Source organism: Solenopsis invicta, chromosome 10, assembly GCF_016802725.1.
Source record: "Solenopsis invicta isolate M01_SB chromosome 10, UNIL_Sinv_3.0, whole genome shotgun sequence".
NCBI classification, from domain to species: Eukaryota; Metazoa; Arthropoda; class Insecta; order Hymenoptera; family Formicidae; genus Solenopsis; species Solenopsis invicta.
The window spans coordinates 11,864,191-11,887,911 of record NC_052673.1 but is presented as its reverse complement, the minus strand read 5'-3'; the positions used below and the strand labels follow the sequence as shown (position 1 = coordinate 11,887,911).

General features: G+C 44.0%; 1 protein-coding gene across 6 annotated transcripts in view; it reads left to right on the top strand.

Annotated features, from left to right (window-relative positions):
- LOC105193175 (neuronal acetylcholine receptor subunit alpha-7) overlaps positions 1-23,721 on the top strand; it is a 261,990-nt gene that overhangs the window by 132,981 nt on the left and 105,288 nt on the right. For all 6 annotated transcript variants that reach the window (XM_026133352.2, XM_039454327.1, XM_026133353.2 and 3 more), the window contains one exon: positions 6,143-6,323. In XM_026133352.2, the coding sequence (XP_025989137.1) occupies positions 6,143-6,323 (181 nt within the window). The remainder of the gene's footprint in view (positions 1-6,142; positions 6,324-23,721) is intronic.

Here is a 23,721-nt window from a genome sequence, read left to right as displayed (position 1 = left end):
GATGTAAACATTAGACCATCACACCGATTAAACCCGAGTACGAGCATTGGATTAATCGACGATTGAAAAGAGCCTTCGATATCACGTACAACTTCCGTCACGAATCGCGAATGTACGAATACATATTTATATTGTAATAAACATATTCGTTTGTAGTCAGAGAAATCGCACGCGCGAAAAAGTCAGTTATCGTTGAGCAATTTAATCGTTACGTTCGTGTTACGCAAACGATCGGCGTCTTTCGAAATTTCTCAATGCACGCGCCTGCGTGTTACACTGGGGCGCGTCGTTGCGGCAGCCGCCAACGGACGGCGGGACTTTTCCCGTCATCGATCCATAATATTTTTATATTCCTGCTGACCCGATCGCGTAATATTTTCACCTTTACGCGGTATTTACGCGGCGCACGCATCAGCAAGCTACGCGACGATACTTGCGAGCGTAGACGTGTCGGAACCTATAATTAACGTTGCGCAATTTTCCTTTTTCTCTTTTTTTTTTTAGAAAGGGGCAGGGAAAAGAGGTGTATTTGAACAAGGAATGTACTTTGTAAGATATTAACTCTATCTACGTGGATCGTTAAACTTATACTTGTTTCTGATACGTGGTCGATTGCAAAATTAGGCTCTTCCATTATTTTATATCAAATATATATAAGTATAAAACATGAAATGCTCCATTAATATTAGTATATTTCATTATTTTTTTAAAAATTGACAGAATTATATGCAGTAAATTTTCAGAAGGGTTGGCCAGTAGACAGAGAATTAAGCGACACAAAATTTCCAATTTCTTTCATACCATGTTCTTAGACGATGCAATTCTCCGCAAATTTCAAAATCACTGACTTTTCATTATTTTACAAAACATTTAATGCCATTTATTTCTAATTATTAAAATATATTTTTTCCGCTATTTCGTTTAACAAGTCAATTTCGTTGACACGAATAATGATAATAATAATTATTATTATTATAATAATTATTATAAAGATCTCGATTAAATCCTTGCGCATCTCGATATCGTGCCGTTTTCAAAAACGATTTTACTCGTTACTACTTCACTAGTAAATTCACTGCAATTTATTCATCATCAGTAGGATGCGCCAAGGTATCTCTTCTCAAGGGGCAGAGCCGACTGCATGCCGAGAGAGTTCTCTTGTTCGCAAGTTCTTAATTGCCTCTGATAATTATCGTTCCCCTTTTTTCGCGACTCGGTCGATCTCGCTCATCGTGGATTACCGCACACTTTGAATCGGTCTTAAGTACCATCATCTCACCGATATTGTTTAAAGCTATACCCAGTATTCCGGGGTAAAATGAAGAGAGAGGGCGGGGCTGCTCGTTACTCGCGGAACAAAAGGAGGGTGGCCGCCTACTATTCAGGACGCGCGACTTACTTGTTGCTCGCAACACCAGGGGAGCGCTCTCCTCTCATGAATATCGCGACCCACGAGAGCGACGTGCTGCGTGAGCGAGAACTCGCCGACGAACGAAGAGGAACCGAGACACAGATGCGAAACATAGATACCAGGGGGGGAGGGACGATGGGTCAGCGATCCTAGAGAACAGAATTTATCCCGAAAATCCGACAATAGGCACCGCAGTGGGATTCGCCTTTGTTCGACGCGGAACAATCGACGAAAACGCCCCTCGGAATTCATGAACGCGACAGCGCGTGGACTTTGATGCACGCCGGCACAACTGGAGGATAGAGCTCGCCGAAGGAAGAGGAAGCGAGAACGGCTCGATAAACATTGTCCTTTAATCCCGCCGGGCCGTGTTACACTCTCGAGGCCCATCGCCAAATATCCTTCCGCTCTACTATTCCAAGCCGCGTCAATTGTTATTTTATTTACTCGCTTACGCTTTGATTATCGTCAGTCAATCACGATGATGTAATCGCGCGCGCTTTCTCCATTAACGAACGTGTAGATGCAAATACGTTACGTAACTTTATTTTACACGTGTCCCACAAAATTATTATTTTATTTGCATTTTGAGAAAAAGAGTAACTAAATTTAGATTTTTAAAAATTAATATCTCGAGATGCTAATTTTCAATCTTTAACATTAATCTTTTAAACTCTTCACCTCTCGCGAGACCTGCATAAATCGAATAACACGGGGTTGTACGATTTTATGATTTGGAAAACAAGAGAGATTATTTTGTAATTTTCTTGTGCGCTGAATCCGAATCCGCAAATAAAAATATTATATCATGTCTATCACGCAAAGTACAATGTTTAAGTACTAATTCGAGCTCTTTTCGAAAATCTATAGAAAATCGGATTTATCGGCTATGAAGTTTTAAAAGTAAAAACCGTAAAATGTGTTTGTAGGCAGCTTTAATTCCATTTTTCTTGTGAACTTGACGTGATGGATCATTTCTTGTTGCGGATTTGGATTCGGCGTAAAATCATGGAAAACTACTCTTCTTCTCTAAATCGTAAAAACAAAAGAATAAAAAATAAAATTCTGCAGCCTGTGTAATATAAAATCACGATTTGTAAAGGTAACTCGATCATTAATTGATCTGTTCATTTAACGTGTATAGAAATAGCAATTACAGGACCAATAAGAGATTTCTCTTCGGTATTAGATGATTAACTTAAATACCTGTCAATGTTTAATTAAAGCTTTGAAAAACAAGGTTTAATTTTTTAGTCCTCTCAAGCCTTAATTCGCCAAAAGCGTAAATTTAAATTCCCATTAAAACCAGTATTTTTCTTAGCTTCTATCCTCCAGCAGTCTTGCGGTTGAAGCGACATTCGACCGTTCTTGTGCACCCTGCGCGCAGTTCACCTCCACTATTGTTATTTCGAAGGTCCAATTCACACAGACGGTTCTTTCCATTCGGAAATTGAGGCGTTCAAGATCGGACTTTTCGTACAAACATTCGCCGTACGCTCGGCGGAGGTGCTTGCTTAGAGAACCGAATAAAGTACATAAGCCTCTCACAAGTTACGCCCGTAACATCGCAATGAGCGAGTGAGATAGAGCCGATCATCCCTTTGTCCTCTTCTCTCCTTCGCGTGGCTTTCCCTGCTTCTTCCGTTGGCTTTTCGGACGGCATTAAGCTCCAGATAAACGCGCCAAGATATGTGCATCCCGATTATCGTGCACCGAATGCAACTATCTCGAATGGTAGTAAAATCCGCCTCGTTTATGTTGCGCTGCCGCGGGAACTTTACGGGATAATATTTAAATCTTCCGGTTTTTTTTTACTCCCTGGCTTACCTTATCTGAAACTGTTGTCGCAATGTAGCGCAAATCAATCTGATGTAAATTCGAACGAGTTAAAATTATCGCGATTTGCCCGCAGAAATTTTGCTTTACGCGAACGTTGCAACGCGCATTCACAAGTTACCATCACGGTGCACTTAACTTGAATATCTTTCCGCCTCGTTTCACACTTTGCTGTAAGCAACATGTGCCGAGAGCGCTAAAAAGATTTCGCGTAACGACAGTTTGCGGCATGCGCGGAACTTGCTTACATTCTTAAGCGACCCATGAGCCATCCTTAAGCAAGTACTTAACGTCGAGCAATCGTTAGGCATTCAGGTACTTGGTTTCTCTTGGAGCGGAAACTTTTGCGGCCCGCCGTTGTCATAGGGTCGAGGGGTATTAACGAAAACTTTCGCGAGTTCGCGGGAAGTTTATGATGGCGCGGTATCGAGTGCAATGCAATGTCAAGCTAAATTGTAACTTCCATTACACGGGATTACGTTAAGTTACATCAAGAGAGTGTCGCAACTTTCCTGATACAATGTATTACTCGTCAATGATAATGGAAGCGAGCCCCGCGACGTATATTACTTGCCATACGGCACTTCATTAAATTTCCATTCGGCAATCGGTGTGCGCGCATCATTTCTCGGGGGATGAAAATAAATGAACTTTTATCTTTATCGCGTTCGAATAAAATTCTGTAAAATCATATCAGAGATAAATCGAGGTCGTATTGTTGTAACTCGATGTAATCGACATTCCTGTCAACGATGTGCCGGAAACGATCTGTCAATCCCGCGATAATCCGTCAGGAAATCGCCATTAACCTATATATTAATGCGTCCCTTGATGTCGTTAATTAGCCCCTTACAATTCGATCATTAAATTCCACGCGTCGTTATCGCCGGATTCTATTGACCTGGGCGCCGATAATATCGCATGTCACGTGATACGCGATACTGTTACGAACTGTAACGCGCGCAATAATATTTTCTTCGTAGCTAATTAGCACGCATTCGCACAGTAGAATATCATCGCGATAATGATCACAAAGTACCTGTGGGGTAACCCTGCCCTGGCTCGTATTCGCGCGCATTTCTCACACGCATCCGAAGACAAATGTGATGAACGGATAACAAAGTTCTCACAAAAGAGGAATACGCTCGACCAAATCCAATGCTCGATACTCGTGGCAACACGGTTTCGTTCCGTCGTACACGAACGAGACTAATTAGCCGGACACATTTTTTGGGCGAAATCCCGTTTCTCGTTAGTCTTCATTAGCCACACAACAACGACGACAGTGCCGCTATCCATGACGCGCCGGAATAAACGTGCATTAGAGAGAAGCGTCCGACCGGTTTTTCCGAATCGATCGATTTTATAAAAGTCTACTTCCCCCGATATCGACTCGAGCGCGCGCGCGCGCGCGCGCGCGAGTTTGATTAAAATGCGCGTTAATCGACGTTGAAAGAGAAACGTCGCTCAGCTCCGCGATCTGGGACAAAACACACAAAACCGACGGGACCGCATTTAATAGCTCATCGCGAATAAACGGACGAGCGCGGCAAGATCACGTACGAAGAGATGCAAGATAACGATTAATACAATGGTGCTGAAAATTCAGTTCTCCTCTGAAATTAATTAACTTCACACTCCGAAAGGACCAAAGCGCGCCCCCCCCCTCCCCGCTCCCCTTTTTACCCACCGTCTCCTGTCTTATCCGTTTCGTTCTCCATTCCGCGATAACGTATAAAAGTAGCGAGAAGCGCGAGGGCTTTAATGATACTGCGGCATCGATTTTCGATTGAACGAGAATGACATCCTCGAAACCTTCGACAATGCCGATGCCGCCTTCTTGCAGCGACTCCGAGAGAACATTAACGTCGGTGCTACAAACAGTGCTTTCACGAAGCATTTTCGAGAGTACGCTGTATCAATCTCTACAGGTCGTTTAATATTCGATTTACCTTCCTTTCCGAGCGTGTAGTTTGCGTGACAGTATAAAGGACGCCCCCTCCTCCCTCCCCCCTCCCAGCCATTTATTAGTACATTTCCCGGTGGAATAGAAATGTCCTTTCGCACGCCCTCGCGCTTGCCGCTCCGCCGTGCGACATTCAAAAATTTAATAAGCTTCGCTAAATAAAGATTGTCATAAAAATTCACGCGCGTAGGTTCCCTGGACCAGCACAAATATCCGTTTTTATCCTTTAACGCTGTTTAAGTGGTCGCCTGAAATTATTCTTAAGGGATTAACGCGAACTGGCTCGCAGCATCCTTTCTCTTTCCCTTCCCTTCCCTTTTTATCCTTTCTCTTTTTCATCCCGAGCAGTCCTGAGTCGTGCATAAAGAGCCTCTTGTAAAAGCGGTCCTAAACGGTTTGCATTTTCATGAATAACATTTGCGCGCGTGTCCCATTCTATCTTTCTCCCTTCACCTTCGTAATTCCCGTTTTATTATCTATTTAAGATGTGGCATTAAAGATACAGCCGGATGTTACGATTTAGATAAATGACGAGAGTACGAGTCAAAATACGACGGGATGGTAAGAAGAACATAAAGAATCGGTAATTTCAACATTTCTAATTGCGCTTGAATCTCGAATCTGCCTAATCTTTTCGTCCAAGACGGTGTCTATCTCTAATGGATATTACAATGTCACAAGTAAATGTAATTGGAACGGAGAAATTGCCATGCCTCGTTTCCCATCCATCTCCTAGCTCTGACATAAGCGCGACATTCGCCGTTTGTCAATATCCTTCGTGCGAGATCTTGCCGGCGGCAACGAGAACCGACGACATCCCCCGCTCCATCATACGGTGATTAAAGAGACCCGCGATTAAACCGACCGCGAAACGTTTATGATTGACGACTGACGAGGGTAATTAATGGAAATATGATATGAAACGTTAGTGCGGATGAGGGTTTCGACGGGACGTACCAAACAAACGTGGTGGTCACGCATAACGGCAGTTGCCTGTACGTCCCTCCGGGCATCTTCAAGAGCACATGCAAGATAGACATCACTTGGTTCCCCTTTGACGACCAACACTGTGACATGAAGTTCGGATCCTGGACCTACGACGGCAACCAGGTACACTACTGTCTCCACTTACACACCGACACACGCTCAAACACACCGAGAGCACCAAGATTATTATCGATCCCTCAAATTCTTCCGAATGAGCTACACGCGCTTTTACTCGGATAAACCGGAAGCGCAGGGACGAAAGAGGGCGAGGGACCGCGAAGAGTGGCTGTCCCAAGTGCGACTGGTGTGCGACCATGCGGTACAGACAAAGAGGATCTCATTTTCATGGTCTTCGGAAAATCTGCCGTCAAATTTTTATTTGCCGTGTAATGATACCGATGCAACATAAAATCTTTAGATATTTCAAATATTTATTGGTGCAAATTTTCCGAATGCTAAGAATTTGTACAAGTCAATTTACATTCGTGATGTTTCTTTACTCGAAGTAAAAATATTGATCTTTTTACAATCGGTGTGATATAATACATTTCAACTAAGTACAAAACATAAAGCCATTTAAAAATTAATTAAATTCATAAATTTCTTTCTTAATTTCATATCTTATTAGCTTTACATCTATCGCTCGAATCTCTGTTAAATACACAAAATGGTTGCACAACTAAGCTGGTAAAATGTACATTTGTATAAATATTTGTACAGTTTTCTAATACGACGCACATCTTGAAATTAATAAGTAATTAGTTTGTCGTCGAAAGCGCAGTGATAAAAACTGCCCCAATCGCGAGTCCGGTCGCTTAATTACCGTCCAACTACCAATTACGGGAGAGCGTCTCGTTTTCGCTTAACGATCTCGTGGTCGAATTTCCATGCAGAAAACTGCCGAGAATTATCCCGTCTGCGTCTGGTCACCCCCACGGCGTGCGAACCGGGGATATCCCTCGCAGGATATCCTCGGCACTCTATCGCCGCCGTCGCAAATGGAGCCACTTTCGTTGTCCGTTCGCCATCAGGGATCCCTCGCTGCCACGAGAGACTCGACCCGCCTCCCACACCTCGTCCCAGCCGTGACCAGAAAAACCTCCATTCCCGCGCCCGTGACCGGGCATCTCGCGGCTTCTTCTGTCCGACACAAGACTCACGAGTGCAACACACAATAGCGATGCTCCATAGATAGCCGTTCTCACGCTTCGTAGCTTCAGCTCGGATCTATATACCTATTATAGGCATATATATATATGATATATAGCATTACATGTTACACGTACGACACACGTATCACACGCACCGTTTTTCTATAATGTGTGAGTTAGATCGAGTGCCGCGTGAGGAAAGAGAGACGACGATAGGAAAGTGGCAGGGATACCCAGCACTCCAGAAGAGAAGCGTTCGTTGCGAGGATCGCACTCTGTCGCTCTTTCCAATACTTCGCGCTGCTTCGTTTGCATTGAAATTTTCAGAGTGTTTCGAGTGAATTTTCTTTTGGGACATTTTCCGTGAATAGGTCCGCCGAGGCAGGAGGAGAGAGCGTCACTTTTGCGAGCGGTCGATTTCACCGATTTTTATTCATTACGCTTCGGCAAAAGCATATATTGAATTTTAGATATTTTGTACCGCAAAATAGATGAGTGAGCACTTACGCACTATTTTGTTCACACAATAAATTGTGCTGCATCCCCAGATATCGATTAATGTGCGGAAATATGCCGATGGCGCACGGCTTAAATCGTCTATCTTCCCCTGTTCAATTATTTCCAAATTGCGGGTAACTTGAGGTGATCACCATTAATGGAGCGATTTCCTCGCACTATTATGGAAACGCCATTTCCATGCGTCGAACCGACGGCATCATTTTGTAATATCAGAAAGTACGTGGTTACCTCTGCTCGATCGTAATTACTTTGTCGCATAAATTTCTTAACAGTCAATGAACTGATATGTGTCATTTCTCGCAGTCAATAGCATTTAACGTTTTCTAGAAAAAAAAAAAGATTTCTTTTTAAATCAAAATAAAATACAAAATGCATTAATGTCATATTTTCTAGTTAACTTTAAGGATTGTTATACTAGTCTCGCCCGTTTATTGCTACTACTATTATTACCAATATCGCATTTTGATAAAAGGATCGATAGGAATGAAATTCGTTTAATCTTGCGTGACTAACTAACTAACAATGAGAAATTAATTTGGCTTGAAGCGAGCTTACTTTTAGATGTAATTGTGCAATGCGGATTTCGAGAGCCAAGGATGAAATTTTGTTAAACTAGCTCTACTCGATTAAATCTGAATTGCGGATAACCTGTGGCGACCATCGTTAATGGAACGATCTCGACGCTCTCGTAGATTGTGTCGCAGATACTTCAATGTGCGTTGTCAATGATAATTACATCCGCGGCACTAGATAAATTGCCATTACCCGTTTCCAAAGCGTGCAATTCATTATATGTTTTCCCAATCTCGTGTTACAAGATAATTATCCTCGTGAGAGTAATGGTCTCCCCTATAAACGTTCTTCGCGATAATGATCGCGACATTTGCACTCGGACATTTCCGGAAGAAAATTATACAGCGGATCTCCTCGGCGAGGGAGAGGAAGATATTCATCTTTGCTTCTTTGTCGTAATTTAATCACCCATAAGTTCTCCCATCAATTATCGCATTATCAAAGTTCTATGCAAAATTCTCGTTTAATTCCGGCTGCATAAGTTCGCTAATATCTACTTAATCTCAAATTTGAAATTGGCCGTCTGCCAGCATGCGAATAATTTCAAGTTTTAGGTTCGTACAAGCTGTCGTAATTTTTGCACGTCGAACTATCAAATTCGCATTGATATAAAACGCTGATAAAGTTTGGTCGAGATGCAGGCCGATGTAAACTCACGGTGATTTCCGTCTCTCTCCATTACGTAAGCGATAAATTTTGGCGCCGACACGCGGCGCTGATATCCGTCGTCGCAATGTGTCTAGAAGCCGTGAATCCGCGCGTTTGTACACCGGATAGGCGTATACGCGAGGCGTCGTCGCGCGCCTAACTCGCGACGTCGAGTTTGTCGAGCTCGTTCCCACGGCGCGCAGTTTGCAGGCCGCATATAAACGCCAAATGTTAAATTCATTTTACTTACGACCCGGCCTCGACACTTCGCCAGGTCCGTGACAGTTTTCGGTCCCTCGAGAGACCCACGCGCAAAGAACTACTCACGATCGGAGAGCGTAGAGAGAGGCACGCTAGTTCATTCTGTCGCTCGAAATCACTCCCTGACGCACGGAATTAATGAGAATTAACGTAATTTGGTATTTTATCCCGCGTCTGCCTGACTTTTAAAGAAGTTCCATTAGCATCTAGCTTGCAAGCTAATGCATTCAATTTCACAACATTTTAATAACTTTTTCTTGAAATAAATGCTACTTTAACGCTGCTCACTCAATAATGCATGAAGTTACAATATCTTGATTCAGAAGATATCTTACACCTTCCAGAAATATTGATTCAAGCGCAATGCATAATTAACTTTTGACATTTTTATTTTAATAATCGCTTAATGATGTGATAGTGGAAAAAATGACATGCATTATATTAATATCCTCTCACGACAGGATGTGCCACATATAAGAAATTTATGTCTCCTGACATGCGAAAGGACACTTGAGTACACAAAAGTTTAACGTGGCCCGTTCGGTATCTTTATTGCGGCGTATTTTACGATTTGCGAGCGAGGAAAAATCGTGCTTTATGATTTATCATGATGCTGGCGAGTCATGCGGCGATTGGTATGCTAGGCCATAAAGCAAACTGAAAATGACAAATCGTGATTTTCCGTTTGCTGCTGATGCACCGTAAAACACTACACCGCATCGTAAAGCTCAGTGAATGTTCACTAACGGACGAATAACGCACTTATCGCGGCGACAAAACGCGCCAGAATGAGAACAACAAGTGTCACACGCATAAACCCCAAATGCACACGCAAAGCGCCGCGCGCGCGCAAGCACGCACGCACGCATGCATAAAATTTTAACGAATCGAAATGATAAAATACATTGTTAATGCTATCATTCAAAAAAAAAGAAAAAAAGATTTTTTTTGTCGAAGCAAAATCGGCTAAATCGAAACCGAATCAATCACCATACGTACGCGCACATTTTTTATTTATTTGGATATTTTTATTTATTCAACCGTATAAATGCATTATCTCAAAAAGCAAATGACAATTTAAAGTTTTGAAAATTAACACATAATTTTTACGCTCTTTTGTGCTTATGTTGTATTTTGTGACAATTTCTCGATTCATCGGCGTTATCGATTTTAATAATATCAAAATCATTAAGCGCACGTGGCGGCTTTGTCGCACGCTTTGATGATAAATAAGGTGCATGCTTTAGCATTCTTATAAATTGCGCGTCGAACTATTTCCTCGCTGTCACTGCCGATAAATTTATAAACACTCCGTCATTCTTCTTTGTTCTCTTCGCTTTAATACGGCCGACATCGATAAGACTAAAAAACTGCCATTGCTTTTCAGACTGGGGGGCTATCTCACGGGCAATAAATAATCACCGTACTTCCGCAACGCAGTCGCGGTCTCATCGATTTCCTGACCGAGGGCAATAAATTTGGTCATTATTTGTCTAAATTCGTGTGAGGTCCCTCGTGTCATTTCGCGCAACACTCCGCGTAACATCTGTAACCTCTTAATCATAGCACAGACAGAATTTATCGTGGTACGTACACATACATTACATATCTCAGATTTGACAAAATAAAGCCGATCAGATACGTCTCAAGAGTTGTTATTAACAAATCGATTTTGTTGGTAAATTGCACAACTTTCGGTTACGGTAAATGAAATATCTTTGAATACACTTAGAGATTTCGAGCGTTGCATTTTTATGAACGGCAATTATGTCGCGTGCAAATTTTTTTTAAGGAACGATCGAACTTAACACGATTTGCACGTGCGGGAGTTCACTTCTCCGATAAATTTCGCGCTTAAATAATAAATAATCCGTTCACTTTTGTACTTCTTTCTCTCCGGTATTTCATCGTTGTAATATCGCATATAATAAATTGACCATAAAGCGCTTGCGTATTAGTTCATCGAACTTTGTCACCGACCGAAAGGCAAGCTCGATAATAATGGAATCTTAATGAGGGATCAATGTCTTTCGAATCACCGTTGATCGTACCGGCCGGACCGGGGTATTATTAGCGGCTCTCATAAAACGTTCATAGGACGGGAACGATTTTCCGATCGATGGTTGCCTTTAATAACGAGGACGTCGTCGTCGCGCGCGCGAGATGACGGCGCGCATCTGTCCGCCGCCGAAATCGATCACTGAAGTATTATTATGCGGTTCCCTCTCTTTAAATCTTTCAAACTGTTTCGTACGAAAGCACACTTTTCCAGAGACAACGCCGCCGCTTTACGCCCAAAACACTTTTAAATCGTTAAAATTCGTTAAAATTGCCCGCAGATACTGTATATATATGTATAGACCGGGGTCTTCTTTTAAATTACATTCGCCATTAAGCTCAGTCCATTTTAACTTCACGCTCATTTTAGTTTCACAGCGACTTTACCACGTTGTGTAATAGCATCGCCATCGTAATCATCCGTAATCGTTTTACACTCGCGTACACGCGTTGCTCATTGCTCCGCTATTCGCGCGGACCTATTATTTTATTAAATCGGATTTAGATATCTTTCTATCCAGCGACATAGCGGCAGAGGCCGTCCGATCGTACTCGCAAAAACGGATCAAATATAAACGAGGAGCCGCGTTGTCGACTCTACGTCCGCGCATAAAAATTTAGTTTTGTTCCGATAAACAAATTTATTTATTCAACTCGCAGTAACAACTCGACGCGCAGATAATGGACGGGCGTGGTCTCTCTGCCGCAGAGACGGCAACGATTTTACGAGGCGAGTATAAACATTTACTGTTTCCGACGGAAATTCGTTCGCTCGGGTTTTATTCGTGACAATAAAATTTTGATTTTTCGCGCGATACCTGTCTGCATTTCCCAACTAGGCCGCACAGTGTTAAATCGACTTCTCATCGACAGACTAATTTAATATATTTTTGTTTTTTTCCCTTTTATTCGAACGATCTGTTGTAATTGCGCGCTGCATCGAGTTAATTAGGAAACTTCCTTTGGAGTGCTGGGGCGACTTGTTTGATGAACACTATCAAAATAACTAAGATTTTGCAACCACGTCACGAGCGCAATCTGAGCACACTAATTGACTATAGCTATGTTGAACCTTATATAATGGTGTCGTCATATACATTTAACCTTCCTACGTAGAGGAAGGCGCTATGATGGGCTGATGTCGCTTGCCGGTGTTACTTTGCTTTCACGGGCTTTTTCTTCGAATATCAGACGAGAGCTTTCGCTATATATACATATATACATACATAGAGATATATATACAACGAGGAGAATGTAGAGAAGTGAAACAATTGGAAGGGGGAAAAAATGTGGAAGGAGTGAAACGACAAAAAGGAGATGGAAATAGGGAAAAACGATGGAAAAGACAACGTGATGTAATATCGGGATTTATATATATGCATATACACAGATTACCCTCCGCGTATCCCCACGTGAATAAGAAAGAGATACTGCAGACATAGAGAGGTGTTAGGACGACCGCGAATACACAACTGACTCAAACTATACTTATACATGTTTCACACACATATACATCGACCAGTCAAAGCAGGGACCACGTGATTATGTCTGAGCTGGGAATAATTTTGCATGGAAGCACATGTCCACGCCGTTCTACTATCGACTCCGCACCAAATTACCCGTCGCCTTCGACTTCCTTCTTCGAATAATCGTCCTCTCGAACTCTCTTTCTGGAACTCCTTCTCGACTTCCCGATTTTCCGACTTGAGTTTCCCCCTTTCCATCGTTTTATTTTCTTTAAATTTATTTTCACGACAATTAAAGACGCATGCTTGTATGCAATCGCTTCACATCTATTCAATACCTCTCTAATTATCTACTTCCCACACCTTCTACCGCTTCGACAATTTCTCGTGCATGTAACGGTGATCTCTTTGCTGCGCATGACGTGCATATCTTGTCACGACGATAACTCGTAGCTAGAGGAAGGTGAGCCTGTTGTGCACTTCGCGTTGTGTATTCCGCTGCTTCGGAATTAGTTCGAGTCGAAGCTGGATAGTACTCGAGTATTCAGTAGCTTGTTGACGAGAGTTATTGAGGAATGTTGCGAGTATATCGAGAGATAATAGAGCTCTTTCGAGTATTTGATTTAGATTTTTTTCAAGCGTTGAACCATTAAAGAGAAAACATTTTACTTACTTTCGTAAATATTACGTATATCGAGATATCCAATTAAATTGTTACATGCTAATTTTTCACGTAGAAGTATTGCTTCTTATGTCTGTTTTGATGCGAGGCTAGAGATCAATGTCCGATCATATATCGACCTGTATCACTGATTCGACAGTGAAATGTCTTCTACGTACGCTTTAAGACAGTTAAAGAAAACGTTAATTGATTCAACGCTCAATATGTCGAATAATTGGTAACACGATAAATCGCTTGATATAATTCTTACATCTAATTACGAGAAGTACGAGTACGTAACTAAAAGAGTATTTTAACAAACTCGTTTAATTTCGCGATATTACAAATTAGATGAAATGATGCCAATTACCAAAATCTATAACGCGAAGATTGCACGATACCGATCGAGGTATTACGTCGATCGGGAAAAACGATCAAAGGAGGAGAAATTAATGCCCCTCTTACTCGTGTCGATGGCGGATTACGGAAGTGCTCGCGCGTAATCCGCGACTACGCACCACTTTACGTAATCGCGCCAGCAAGCAGTAACAGCAGCAGCCAAGGATCACTTTCCTCTCGAGTCGATTTATCCGAGGCGAGAGAGAGAGAGAGAGAGAGAGAGAGAGAGAGAGAGAGAGAGTGTGTGTGTGTGTGTGTGTGTGTGTGTGTGTGTGTGTGTGTGTGTGTGTGTGTGTGTGTGTGTGTGTGTGTGTGTGTGTGTACGAGTGAGTGAGTGAGTGAGTGAGTGAAAGAAAGAGAGAACGCTTCGTTCGCCTTCATTCGGCGGGATAACTGACGACGACGCTCCCGTTCTGTGCAATTTTCCGGTCGCTTCGTCATCGCCAACGCTTCCAGCCATTTCGTTTATGAACAATTTGCGAGGACTTCTCCCTCCCCATCACTCTCTCTCTCTCTCTCTCTTTCTCTCTTTTCTTCCTCTCTCCTCTTTCTTTTCCCTGTCTCCTTTTCTTCCTCTCTCTTTTTCTCTTTCTCTCTTTCTCTCTCTCTATGATCCAACTATTCTTGAGTCCTCCGACTTTTTATTTCTCATTTTTCTCGAACAATTCTTCCTCGGCGATCCACCGACTCTAACATGCGCGTTTTGGCTACCGCCCAAGTATCCAATTATTTACAATCTACCAATCCACTAGTGAATCCAGACTGAACTTTCCATCTTCCGTGGAGTCGATAGCTGAGTGACGTCTCCGTGCCAGCGACAGGCGAGTCCCCATTCTTGAGATTCTCCGTCCTGGTCGCACGCAAGGTTCGATCCGACACCCACGAGAGCTAATTCTCGATCGATCCTCGTGCCAACCACCCCTGAGACTCTTCGATCCGTTGGCCTTTTACTCTAACGGCAATTCGCCGTAGCATTACACGTGTTGCCGAAAATTTTCTTTCGACTGTGCGATAAACGTTGGATCAAATGTAGCCGAATGCAATAGTAGTACGTAGCCATCAATGTGATCCTATAAATAATTTCCAGGATTTCTCCATTACAGGTTACGTGACAGGTGTTACCAGCACTAAATTGGACACTTCTATCAAAAAGTTTCTCAAATTTGTACTAACGACGTCCGATTCTTTGAGGGATTATTAGCAAAAGTAACTTGCATGCTGTGCTACCTTTCAGTATAATTCCACGTAATAACTCGTAGTTTACAGCTGTTATAAGACACCGTTGATAAGCTAGTCATAAATTTCCGCGACGATATGAAAGATGGAACAGGGAATTGTGAACTAACGTTAAACCCCGCATTCATCGTCATTCATCGCAAAACTTAATCGTAGCGCGGCGCTAATCATAAACCGAGTTTATTCTGAGTCTGTTTCACGGCAGGTAGGTCGTTTAGAATACAAATCAATGAACTACCGACTGTGCGGATCAAGATATGTCGCGTATATACATACGATCGCATATGGAACACACAACCAAAGAGAATTACGGAGGGAAAGGGAATGCGGTAGGATTAATTGAATATTGGATCAAAGTTCACACCTATGAATAACACATCCGATAGAGTCTACCGATAGCCGACCAAACTTCAACTCGATAGATAGTCAACAGAAATTATGATCTGCTGGTAATACTTTCCACAGTCCCACGAACTTAGTAAAAAAGAAAAAATATATCGTGAATCTATTTCGAATCTAGTTTATAGGACGCTTGATAGCGAACTTACTGCAGGAGAAAGAATTTGTTATTAACGTATGTATAACCGAAGTAGCGAATTTATTGAAAGAAAAATTTTGCGCACGAAAAATGTTAATCTAAAAAATAAAAAATAAAAAAATTTGGCGTTCATCTTCGCCTTCGGTTCACATGGAGACAACACGCATAACACTTACTGTAACAACACTATCGTTAAATAATACAACTCATGGAGGGATACGGATCGAATCGATTGATCGGAAAGATGAAAGAATGCTGTAACGAAAAAACAAAAAAAAAATTGTAACGGAGAATTCAAAGGATGAGTACTCGCTGAACAAAGCTTAGGCTAAGTTCGCGTTCGCTTCGCGCATATCAGCGTGTCCTCATCTTACCAAGAGAGATTCTTGTCGTTATCGTTATCTTGATTCGAGACGGTCCCTCGAAAGGATCGATCTCTTCGACACGTCGAGTTAATTTATTCTAATACAAGCGTTTACCCTTACCAAAACACACATTTCCGGAGTCTTGCAAGTGGAAATATGAAACAAATTGCCTAGAGATATTCAATTTTGTTCGCCGTTATTTTTTTGCAACATAAAACATGGTAATTACATGTTGATTACGTCGGTAAGGTTAGGTGAGCTGGCGCGAAAGAGTGCTGAACTGAATAAACAAGTATTCGCGGCGGCGCCATATCGTTTTCATAGTATACATTATGTACGGTATCGGAAGAGCGGCCTCGTAGTTGCCGCAATAATTTTGCATTAATACGGATCGCGCGTAAACAACATGCAGATTGAACGTCCATTAATTATGCGAAGAGACCGATAAATTGAATCCGCGTACAAGTCGATCGTGGGTGCAATTAACGTTAAAATCGTAAAATTAAAATCATAACTTTTCGCCAACGGGCCTCGAGCCTCGGATATCGCACGACGATAAGGAAAGTGGAAGAGCAACGGCTACGTTTAATAACTAGAGCCAATCGGATTTACACGCGCCTCGCAAATTACAAACTCGCGCGTGTCTAATCTTCGTTAAGCGCATAACACGTCGATAAATATTCGCGCGTATATGCTGATCGGCGGCTTGCGGTTTATGGTACACGTACACGTACGAACGGCGGTTGTGCCACATGACGGTTTCTTGTTGCCAAGCGACACAAGGCACACGTTTCTCATGCCACTTGCATTCGCGAATGATAGACTGCGAACAATCTCGCAGATTTTCATTCGCCGCGCCGTTCCCTTTCGTATCACCCACATTCACTCCGCGTGAAATACGCTTCAACAAACGATCCTTCCACGGCAATTTAGCCGCTCGTCGTCACGCCAGCTCGTTCTCGAAAATTCAAAGGGTAAAGAAAATTTCAGATGCGACCCTATTCAAAGAACAAGGTGGAGGGAATGCAAATGCGCAAGTGCACTCAAAGCTATTCGCCGCGGGAAGGAAAATCGTCGCGAAATCTCGCTTAAAGCGAGAGATTCCAAGTGCCCTCCTCATCCCTATATGCGCCGCAGTGAAATTATTCTTAATTGAGCAGTATTCCGATAGGAATCGCAAAAGTTTACCACGTGACCGGCGTGTTCTCTCCGCCTGCTGATAATAACGATAATCCTCTCGTTCGCATAATGAAACGCGCGGAGCCCGGGAAAGGTATTCGATCGACGAAGCGAAACGTGACCGATCAAAAAAATCACGAGCACGCGAAGCCGAAAAATTTCATTCCGCGAATCAGTCGGCGGGAGTGGTGCCAATTTTTTGTAACTTCTAATCGAGTCGTGGCGCGCGCGACGCGCAGTTTTGCGGGATAGGGCGACAATAAAATTTTTCTCGCCCGGGCGAGACTAGACGTCGGGAAATAAACGAGGTGCTCGATACCTGCCTTTCACCTGTTGCACGTGTGCTCCTGCCGCGCCGCGGTGTGCAACGACACTTCTCCCTGAAGCAGCTGCTCGATTCCTTCCTCCCCTCGCGCGCCCGCGTCTCGCGAGCTCCCTTTCGCTCCTGTGTCGCGCGTATCCTTACGGTCGTCGATCCGTCAGTATCGCATCCTCGAGCGGCCGATTCAACGCTGGTGCCGCGCGAGATCCCGCCCTCGCACATCGGAATTTATTCCTCGTCGAGACAAGACGGACGACCGCAATCGGCCCATTTGACTGCAGCGAAATACGTTTCTCTCGATCGCCTCGAATTGAAATCCCGGGGTTAGTAAATCAACGGGATACGGAGCTGCGGACATTTATTTTGAGCAGCTGCTATTGATCGGTGCCACGAACAGTTTCGATTTGTCTATCATTGGCGCGGAGAGTGACGCCGAGAATCAATATATTTTCGTGTATTTTTAACCTGCGTTAAACGATAACTTTCCACGGATTCAGTTTTGTTATCGGACACACGTGCGACGAGCACATCAAGCGAAAATTATCAGTGCGCGCACCGCACACAGTGCAAATATATCATATAACGAGATGTAATCATGAGCCGAAGACAATGAGATAATTATAACAGCGATTGAAATAAGAAAGTAAACTTACATTACACTAAATTTTACGCGTTACAAGTTCCACTTGCAGCGACAATGGGGAGGTACATAATTAACACCACGAGACAACGATAACGACAAAATTTCGTAAGGTTAATGACGGCGCTTGCCGGCAAAAGGCAGGCCCTTGATTTAAGGAAGACGAGAATCGTACGCGACTCATAGGCGCGAGGCGAACGCGTTTGTTCGGATGCGCTCTTACTTGCGTGCCCCTCGGCGCACTCGATCACGAATTACAGATCAAAGCTGTAATAAAATCTGCTACGTGAAACGTGCGGTGCGTGCGAGCTGGGGCACTCATGTAAGACCACGTGCCGAAACGAGAGAAGAAAAAAAAAAGAAAAGAGATAGAGATGCGCCGACCTCTCTCGATGAATACATTAAGCTGCGTTCTTTTTATTAGCCCTTAAGTGTTACTCGACGAGAAGTTGGGCATCCCAGTTGCTCGAGGAGATCGCCCGCACGCGGCTCGCCCGCGCTGCCTCGGCTGCTCGAGAGGCATCTCGACGCGGCGTCTCGTGCCGACGATCGATTCGTCGACACAGAATCGCGAAATCACAGAGGGTCACGCGCTCGTTATTCGCAAATCGATTGCCACGCGAGCGCAGGGCCGACGCGATAAGGCGCGCCCTCGCGATCCCGAAGCGAGGGCGGACTCGTTGAAGAGCCGAGACAACGAAAGACGTGCCGAGGCGGGCGATCTCTTCCCTTCCCCTCACATTTGCGTGTCGGACGAGAGTTGTAGATCGTAAAGAATCGTAAATCCCCCCCAACTCCCCACACCCATAAAAATACATCGCGATGTCGGGCGGTGCCATTACCGCCGCCCTTCTCTCGCGCAGTGCAGCATGTGGCGGCAGCGATGTGAAATTTCTTTTCCTTTCCTCTTTCTCTCTCTTTTTCTCTTTAATTTTAACTCGACTTTGCGTAAAAAAAAAAAAATTTGCCCCAGTCAGCCGAACATACGCGCGTATAACATTGTATCTTTATGATGCGTCGCGCGCTATTTTACGCGAACGAAATATTTCATGGATATCAACTCTCGCGTCGCGCTCCAAAAAAAAAAAAAAAACTATCGCGATAACGTATCGACGCAAAGTGACGGTGGACGTCGCGATTTACAAATTTTACGTCGAGAAATGACGCGTTTCATCTTTGTTCTCCGATTTCACGCGGCCAAAAATTGTTGCCGTCATAAAATTGAGAAAAGAGGCTTTTGCGCTACATATTTCAGCAATGCCGCGTATCGATCACGCGCGTCCTACACGAGGACTCGGCGACGGGCCGTTGGTTGGCCCTTACCTCGTTCAATATCACGCAACGACTCTCTCCCGTCCGACCGCGGAAAGCACAAACTGCGTACGCACGTGCGCGTGCATATATGCGCGCGTCCGCGGAATACGATATCGTGAATTCGGTATTTACGAGCGGAACGATCGGCCGAGATTCTCGGTGATCAATACCGAGCGCTCGTTTGCGCGTTCTCGTGCGAGTTCACTTCGGTCTCCCCTTCGCTGAATTCGAAATGTTGGAAAACATTCGGAAGTCTCGCTCGTTAAATCGCGGCCTCGTTGAGGAATCGAACTTTATCGACCGGAACTATTCAATTGCAACGAGGAAAATCCTTTTTCTTCTCCCCTTTTTTTAGCCCCGTCGTCGCGCGCGCGCGCGAATATCTTCTCGTAACGATGGTGTAACGGTGATTTTTCCGGGGTTTTCGGTAGACTTTGAAACGCATTTGTAGGGCTCGTTAAAGGCCAAACGGGAATCAATTAAAATGCAGCTATTAAACAACCGCGATGCAATCGAGCCGAACAGTTTGTTGTCCGAGATTGTGGACAACAACGGCGCGGCCGGCGCGTAACGCGAGCACACCGGCTACAGGTTTTCGCACGCACTCACGCATTTCGCGATGAAATTTACGAGCACCGTGGATCCAGTGGGGATAGGTGGCGAAACGCGTAGTCCGTTTTCGACCTCCCAATTACGCGCCGCTTCATCGCCGTCGCTGCAGGTTGCACTGCTCCCCTCAAATCGAAATGCAGTCCGAGCGCATTTCCACCAATTACTCTGCCGCATATAAACGTTGTCTCTCCCCCCCCCTCGCCCCCGGTTCCCCCACAACTCATATCGACTGCTCTCCCACCCTATATAAATTGTATAACTGTATTTGTGCCAAACTTGAAGACTTATGTCGTCTGTATGTCGTACACCTGAACTTTGTTCGATTCCATTTCGCCCTCCGTCACTCAACGAATCAACATCAACCGTTATTGATTGATTTGTCTGTACAGCGTTTGTGTCGCATGTCATGTGTGTGTATATATATTTGTACAGAAATTAATGGCCGTTTCGTGTCGTGGCGCGGCGATAGCTTGCATGCTTTCTTGACAACGCGTAGGTTGATGTGTCCACCGCTCACACGCAGAATCCTCCCCTGTCCTCCCGTGTATCACGTGTCCGTGTATCACGTGTTCGCGCATCAGTAAACTACAAAACGGGGATTGAAACCGGATTAATTTTGGCGAGCTCGGATTTTCGGCGTCCTGTGCGCACACCGTGCGCGAGAAAGTGCTATCCCGCGATCGATCGATCGCGCGAGTAAGTCGCGCGGTCTCTTCGTATTCCGTAACGTCGAAAATCGAACTCGCCCAAGAGTTACAGAGCTCGCCAGTTCCGATCCCTGATCACAGAGAAAACATACGCGTACGTGTACACATGTGTAAACGCCTGAATGTGAATTCGTGTAAACTCGTTAATAAGGAGCATGGTCGATTGCGCTCATCGTTTGAATCGGCTTTAAACGTATAGTTTCGATTGTACGTCCGAAACACGAGCGCGATTGTGCTTCGACCGTGACGTTCCTTCCTCTACATCGAGTTCACTATCCCTTTCGCGTTGTCTCATTTTGTAAACTCACAGTTTCAGAATAGCGCGCGAATATAAATCTCTTGCCCGTTGCAAGCTCTCCAAGCTGACGACCGTCAGCGCGACTTTATAATATCGATATTACGGAAAATTCTGCGAATGTTCTCTCGGTTAGAGATCGAGTCGGCAATCTGTACACCTCCGAGGCTACCGGAGCGTTAATTTAATTATCGTTTACGTTGCGATCGAAAGCCATCGAGGTGATGTCAAACTAACGTCATTTCTAATTGATTACAGATTAATGTTTGCATGCATGCATCCATTTACAGAATTGAAACCGATATAATTTGGACGAGTAATGGGTAATATCTCAATATTATGCACCTGTATGGGGATAATCAGCGCACGTTTATTCAATCGGTGGAATACATGGCGTCGTGAACGTAAAATACATTTATCTCCCATACGCGGGATATTGAACTGCTCACAATTGTATCGGTTACATTTCCAGATTTTACAGGTTGGATCTGCGGTCGATAAGCGAAAAGTGGCTCGTTCCCGAATGTAATTATCCGGTTATGAGGTTATGATTATTAGACGAGACGCTCGATTGCACGTACAAGAAGCGTCGGACCCGGTGGGGCCGACGCTTCTTAACGTCATCGGCTTGATTAAGCCTGTCGGATAAGAGGCGTTATATATGAAGATTGAATTTAATTAGTTAAGAGGCCGCGACGCCGCGCCGCAGCCAGTGCATTTGCATCTCGAGACGTCCATTCCCGATGCATCCGCGTTGGCGCAGTAGACCACGTGTAGCCGCCTCCGTGAATAAGGGTCGAACTAAGCCATGAAGCAAAATATACGTGTCGCGATGAATTATGAGGGGCTAACTTTACGAGCCCGGCGTATCCGTCGTAATTTTACGTTACGAATTTCACGAGACAAGCACCTGCCGAATAACGAGCAACGTGCGGCGCTTGCTCGTTATTACCTAGATAGATGATCGAAGAAAGGATTAACTTGAACGAGAAAGGACGATGAGAGGACGATCAGACTGGATTTTATTGGGCAAATCGACGACCGACCGGATGTGAAATCTCCTCGGAAACGAGAAAGTAAACGCGGCAGTCGAACTGCGAAATGTGATTGCTACGTCGGGAACCCTTTTACAATTTTCTCAATACAAGCGCGCGACACAGATTTTTGCATATAAGCAGAAAAAGAAGATGTACCATTCCTCTCGAAGATGCACGAAGTGCATCGAGGGACTATTGAAGTATTATCGAATTCGTTTCACCGCCATTGTGCCCAAGAATATTGGAAAATAACGTCTTTACCAATAATAACATTCTTTTCTCCCCCTCCCCCCAACCAAGAAATAACGTTTGCCGGTATCGCGAGAGAGCTTGAAATGAAAAGGCGTTTTGCGAGACTTTTATACGGAAATAGTTATGAATTCGCGCAAAATTATTCCAATTCGGTTTACATGATTCGCATCTCTCTCCATCTCTCTTGATCCCCCGCGATATAACGCGTTTCTGTAAATGATTAAATATCGAACCGCCCAAAGTAATTCTATCCAGAAGGATTTCTTTTGGAGCTACCGACGGCTCACGGGAACCAGCCAAACCATATCTTATTTGGCTCTAGATCAAAGCGCAACAGATACCTGGCGAGCGACACCGGAGTCGAAAGAAACTGAAAAATCTTTCCAAGGTATCTCTCCGCCATCGCCATTTTATTTCCTGTCCTCCGTGCAGATAAGAGCAGAGACAGGAATCTTGTGTTCAAGATTCCATTTAATTGCCTTAACATGGATTGCAACGCAATATCCGCATGGAAAAGTAGCGGACTGTGAAATCTTTCGGTCAACTCTTATCGGATTTGAATTAAAATAAATCCGCGTGTGTACAGAGTAATTGAGCGAAAAATCTACACGAATCAAGGTATTTTTTAATATTTTTATTCTGAAAATTTTTAAATTTTTAAATATTGATACCGAAATGGAAGAAATATTAAAAGCTGCCAGATTGATATACGTATATCTCCGACCTTAAATTTGTCGAGAAACTTTTATCAAACTCTCGCAAAAAAAAATTTTTAAGTCTTCTAAAAATCTTGTACCATAAAATACAGGAAAGGCTAAGCTTTTCGAAAGCTACAGTAAATTAGTTTCCTTCGAGTTTCAGAGAAACGGCGATAAATTTGCGTTGCCATGTTTAACATTCGCGACGACACGTGACACGTTTTTATGTTACGCAAAGAGCGGCCATGTGACCACTGCGCATTCGCGGCGAAGCCGAGCAAGTTGCGCGAACACTCCATCGGACACGAGAACTTCTTGACCATGTGGAAAGCAATTTTCAGCGATGGTAAAGAGCCAGTTTTCCGCCTGTCGGCCGCACGAACGCGTTTTTCCAGGCGTGCACGGCGCGCTGCTTCACGAGAGAGAAATCACCGTCTCTTCTTCGCACCGTCCCACGGCCGAGCGGATTCTCCGGTTGCACGCCTTATCACGTAACGTCGGTTTGCGGATGCACTATCATGTAGACGTGTAGTAGACGTAGACGTAAACGCGAGCGGAATTCGTAGCTGCATGTGCACGTTCGGCTTCGA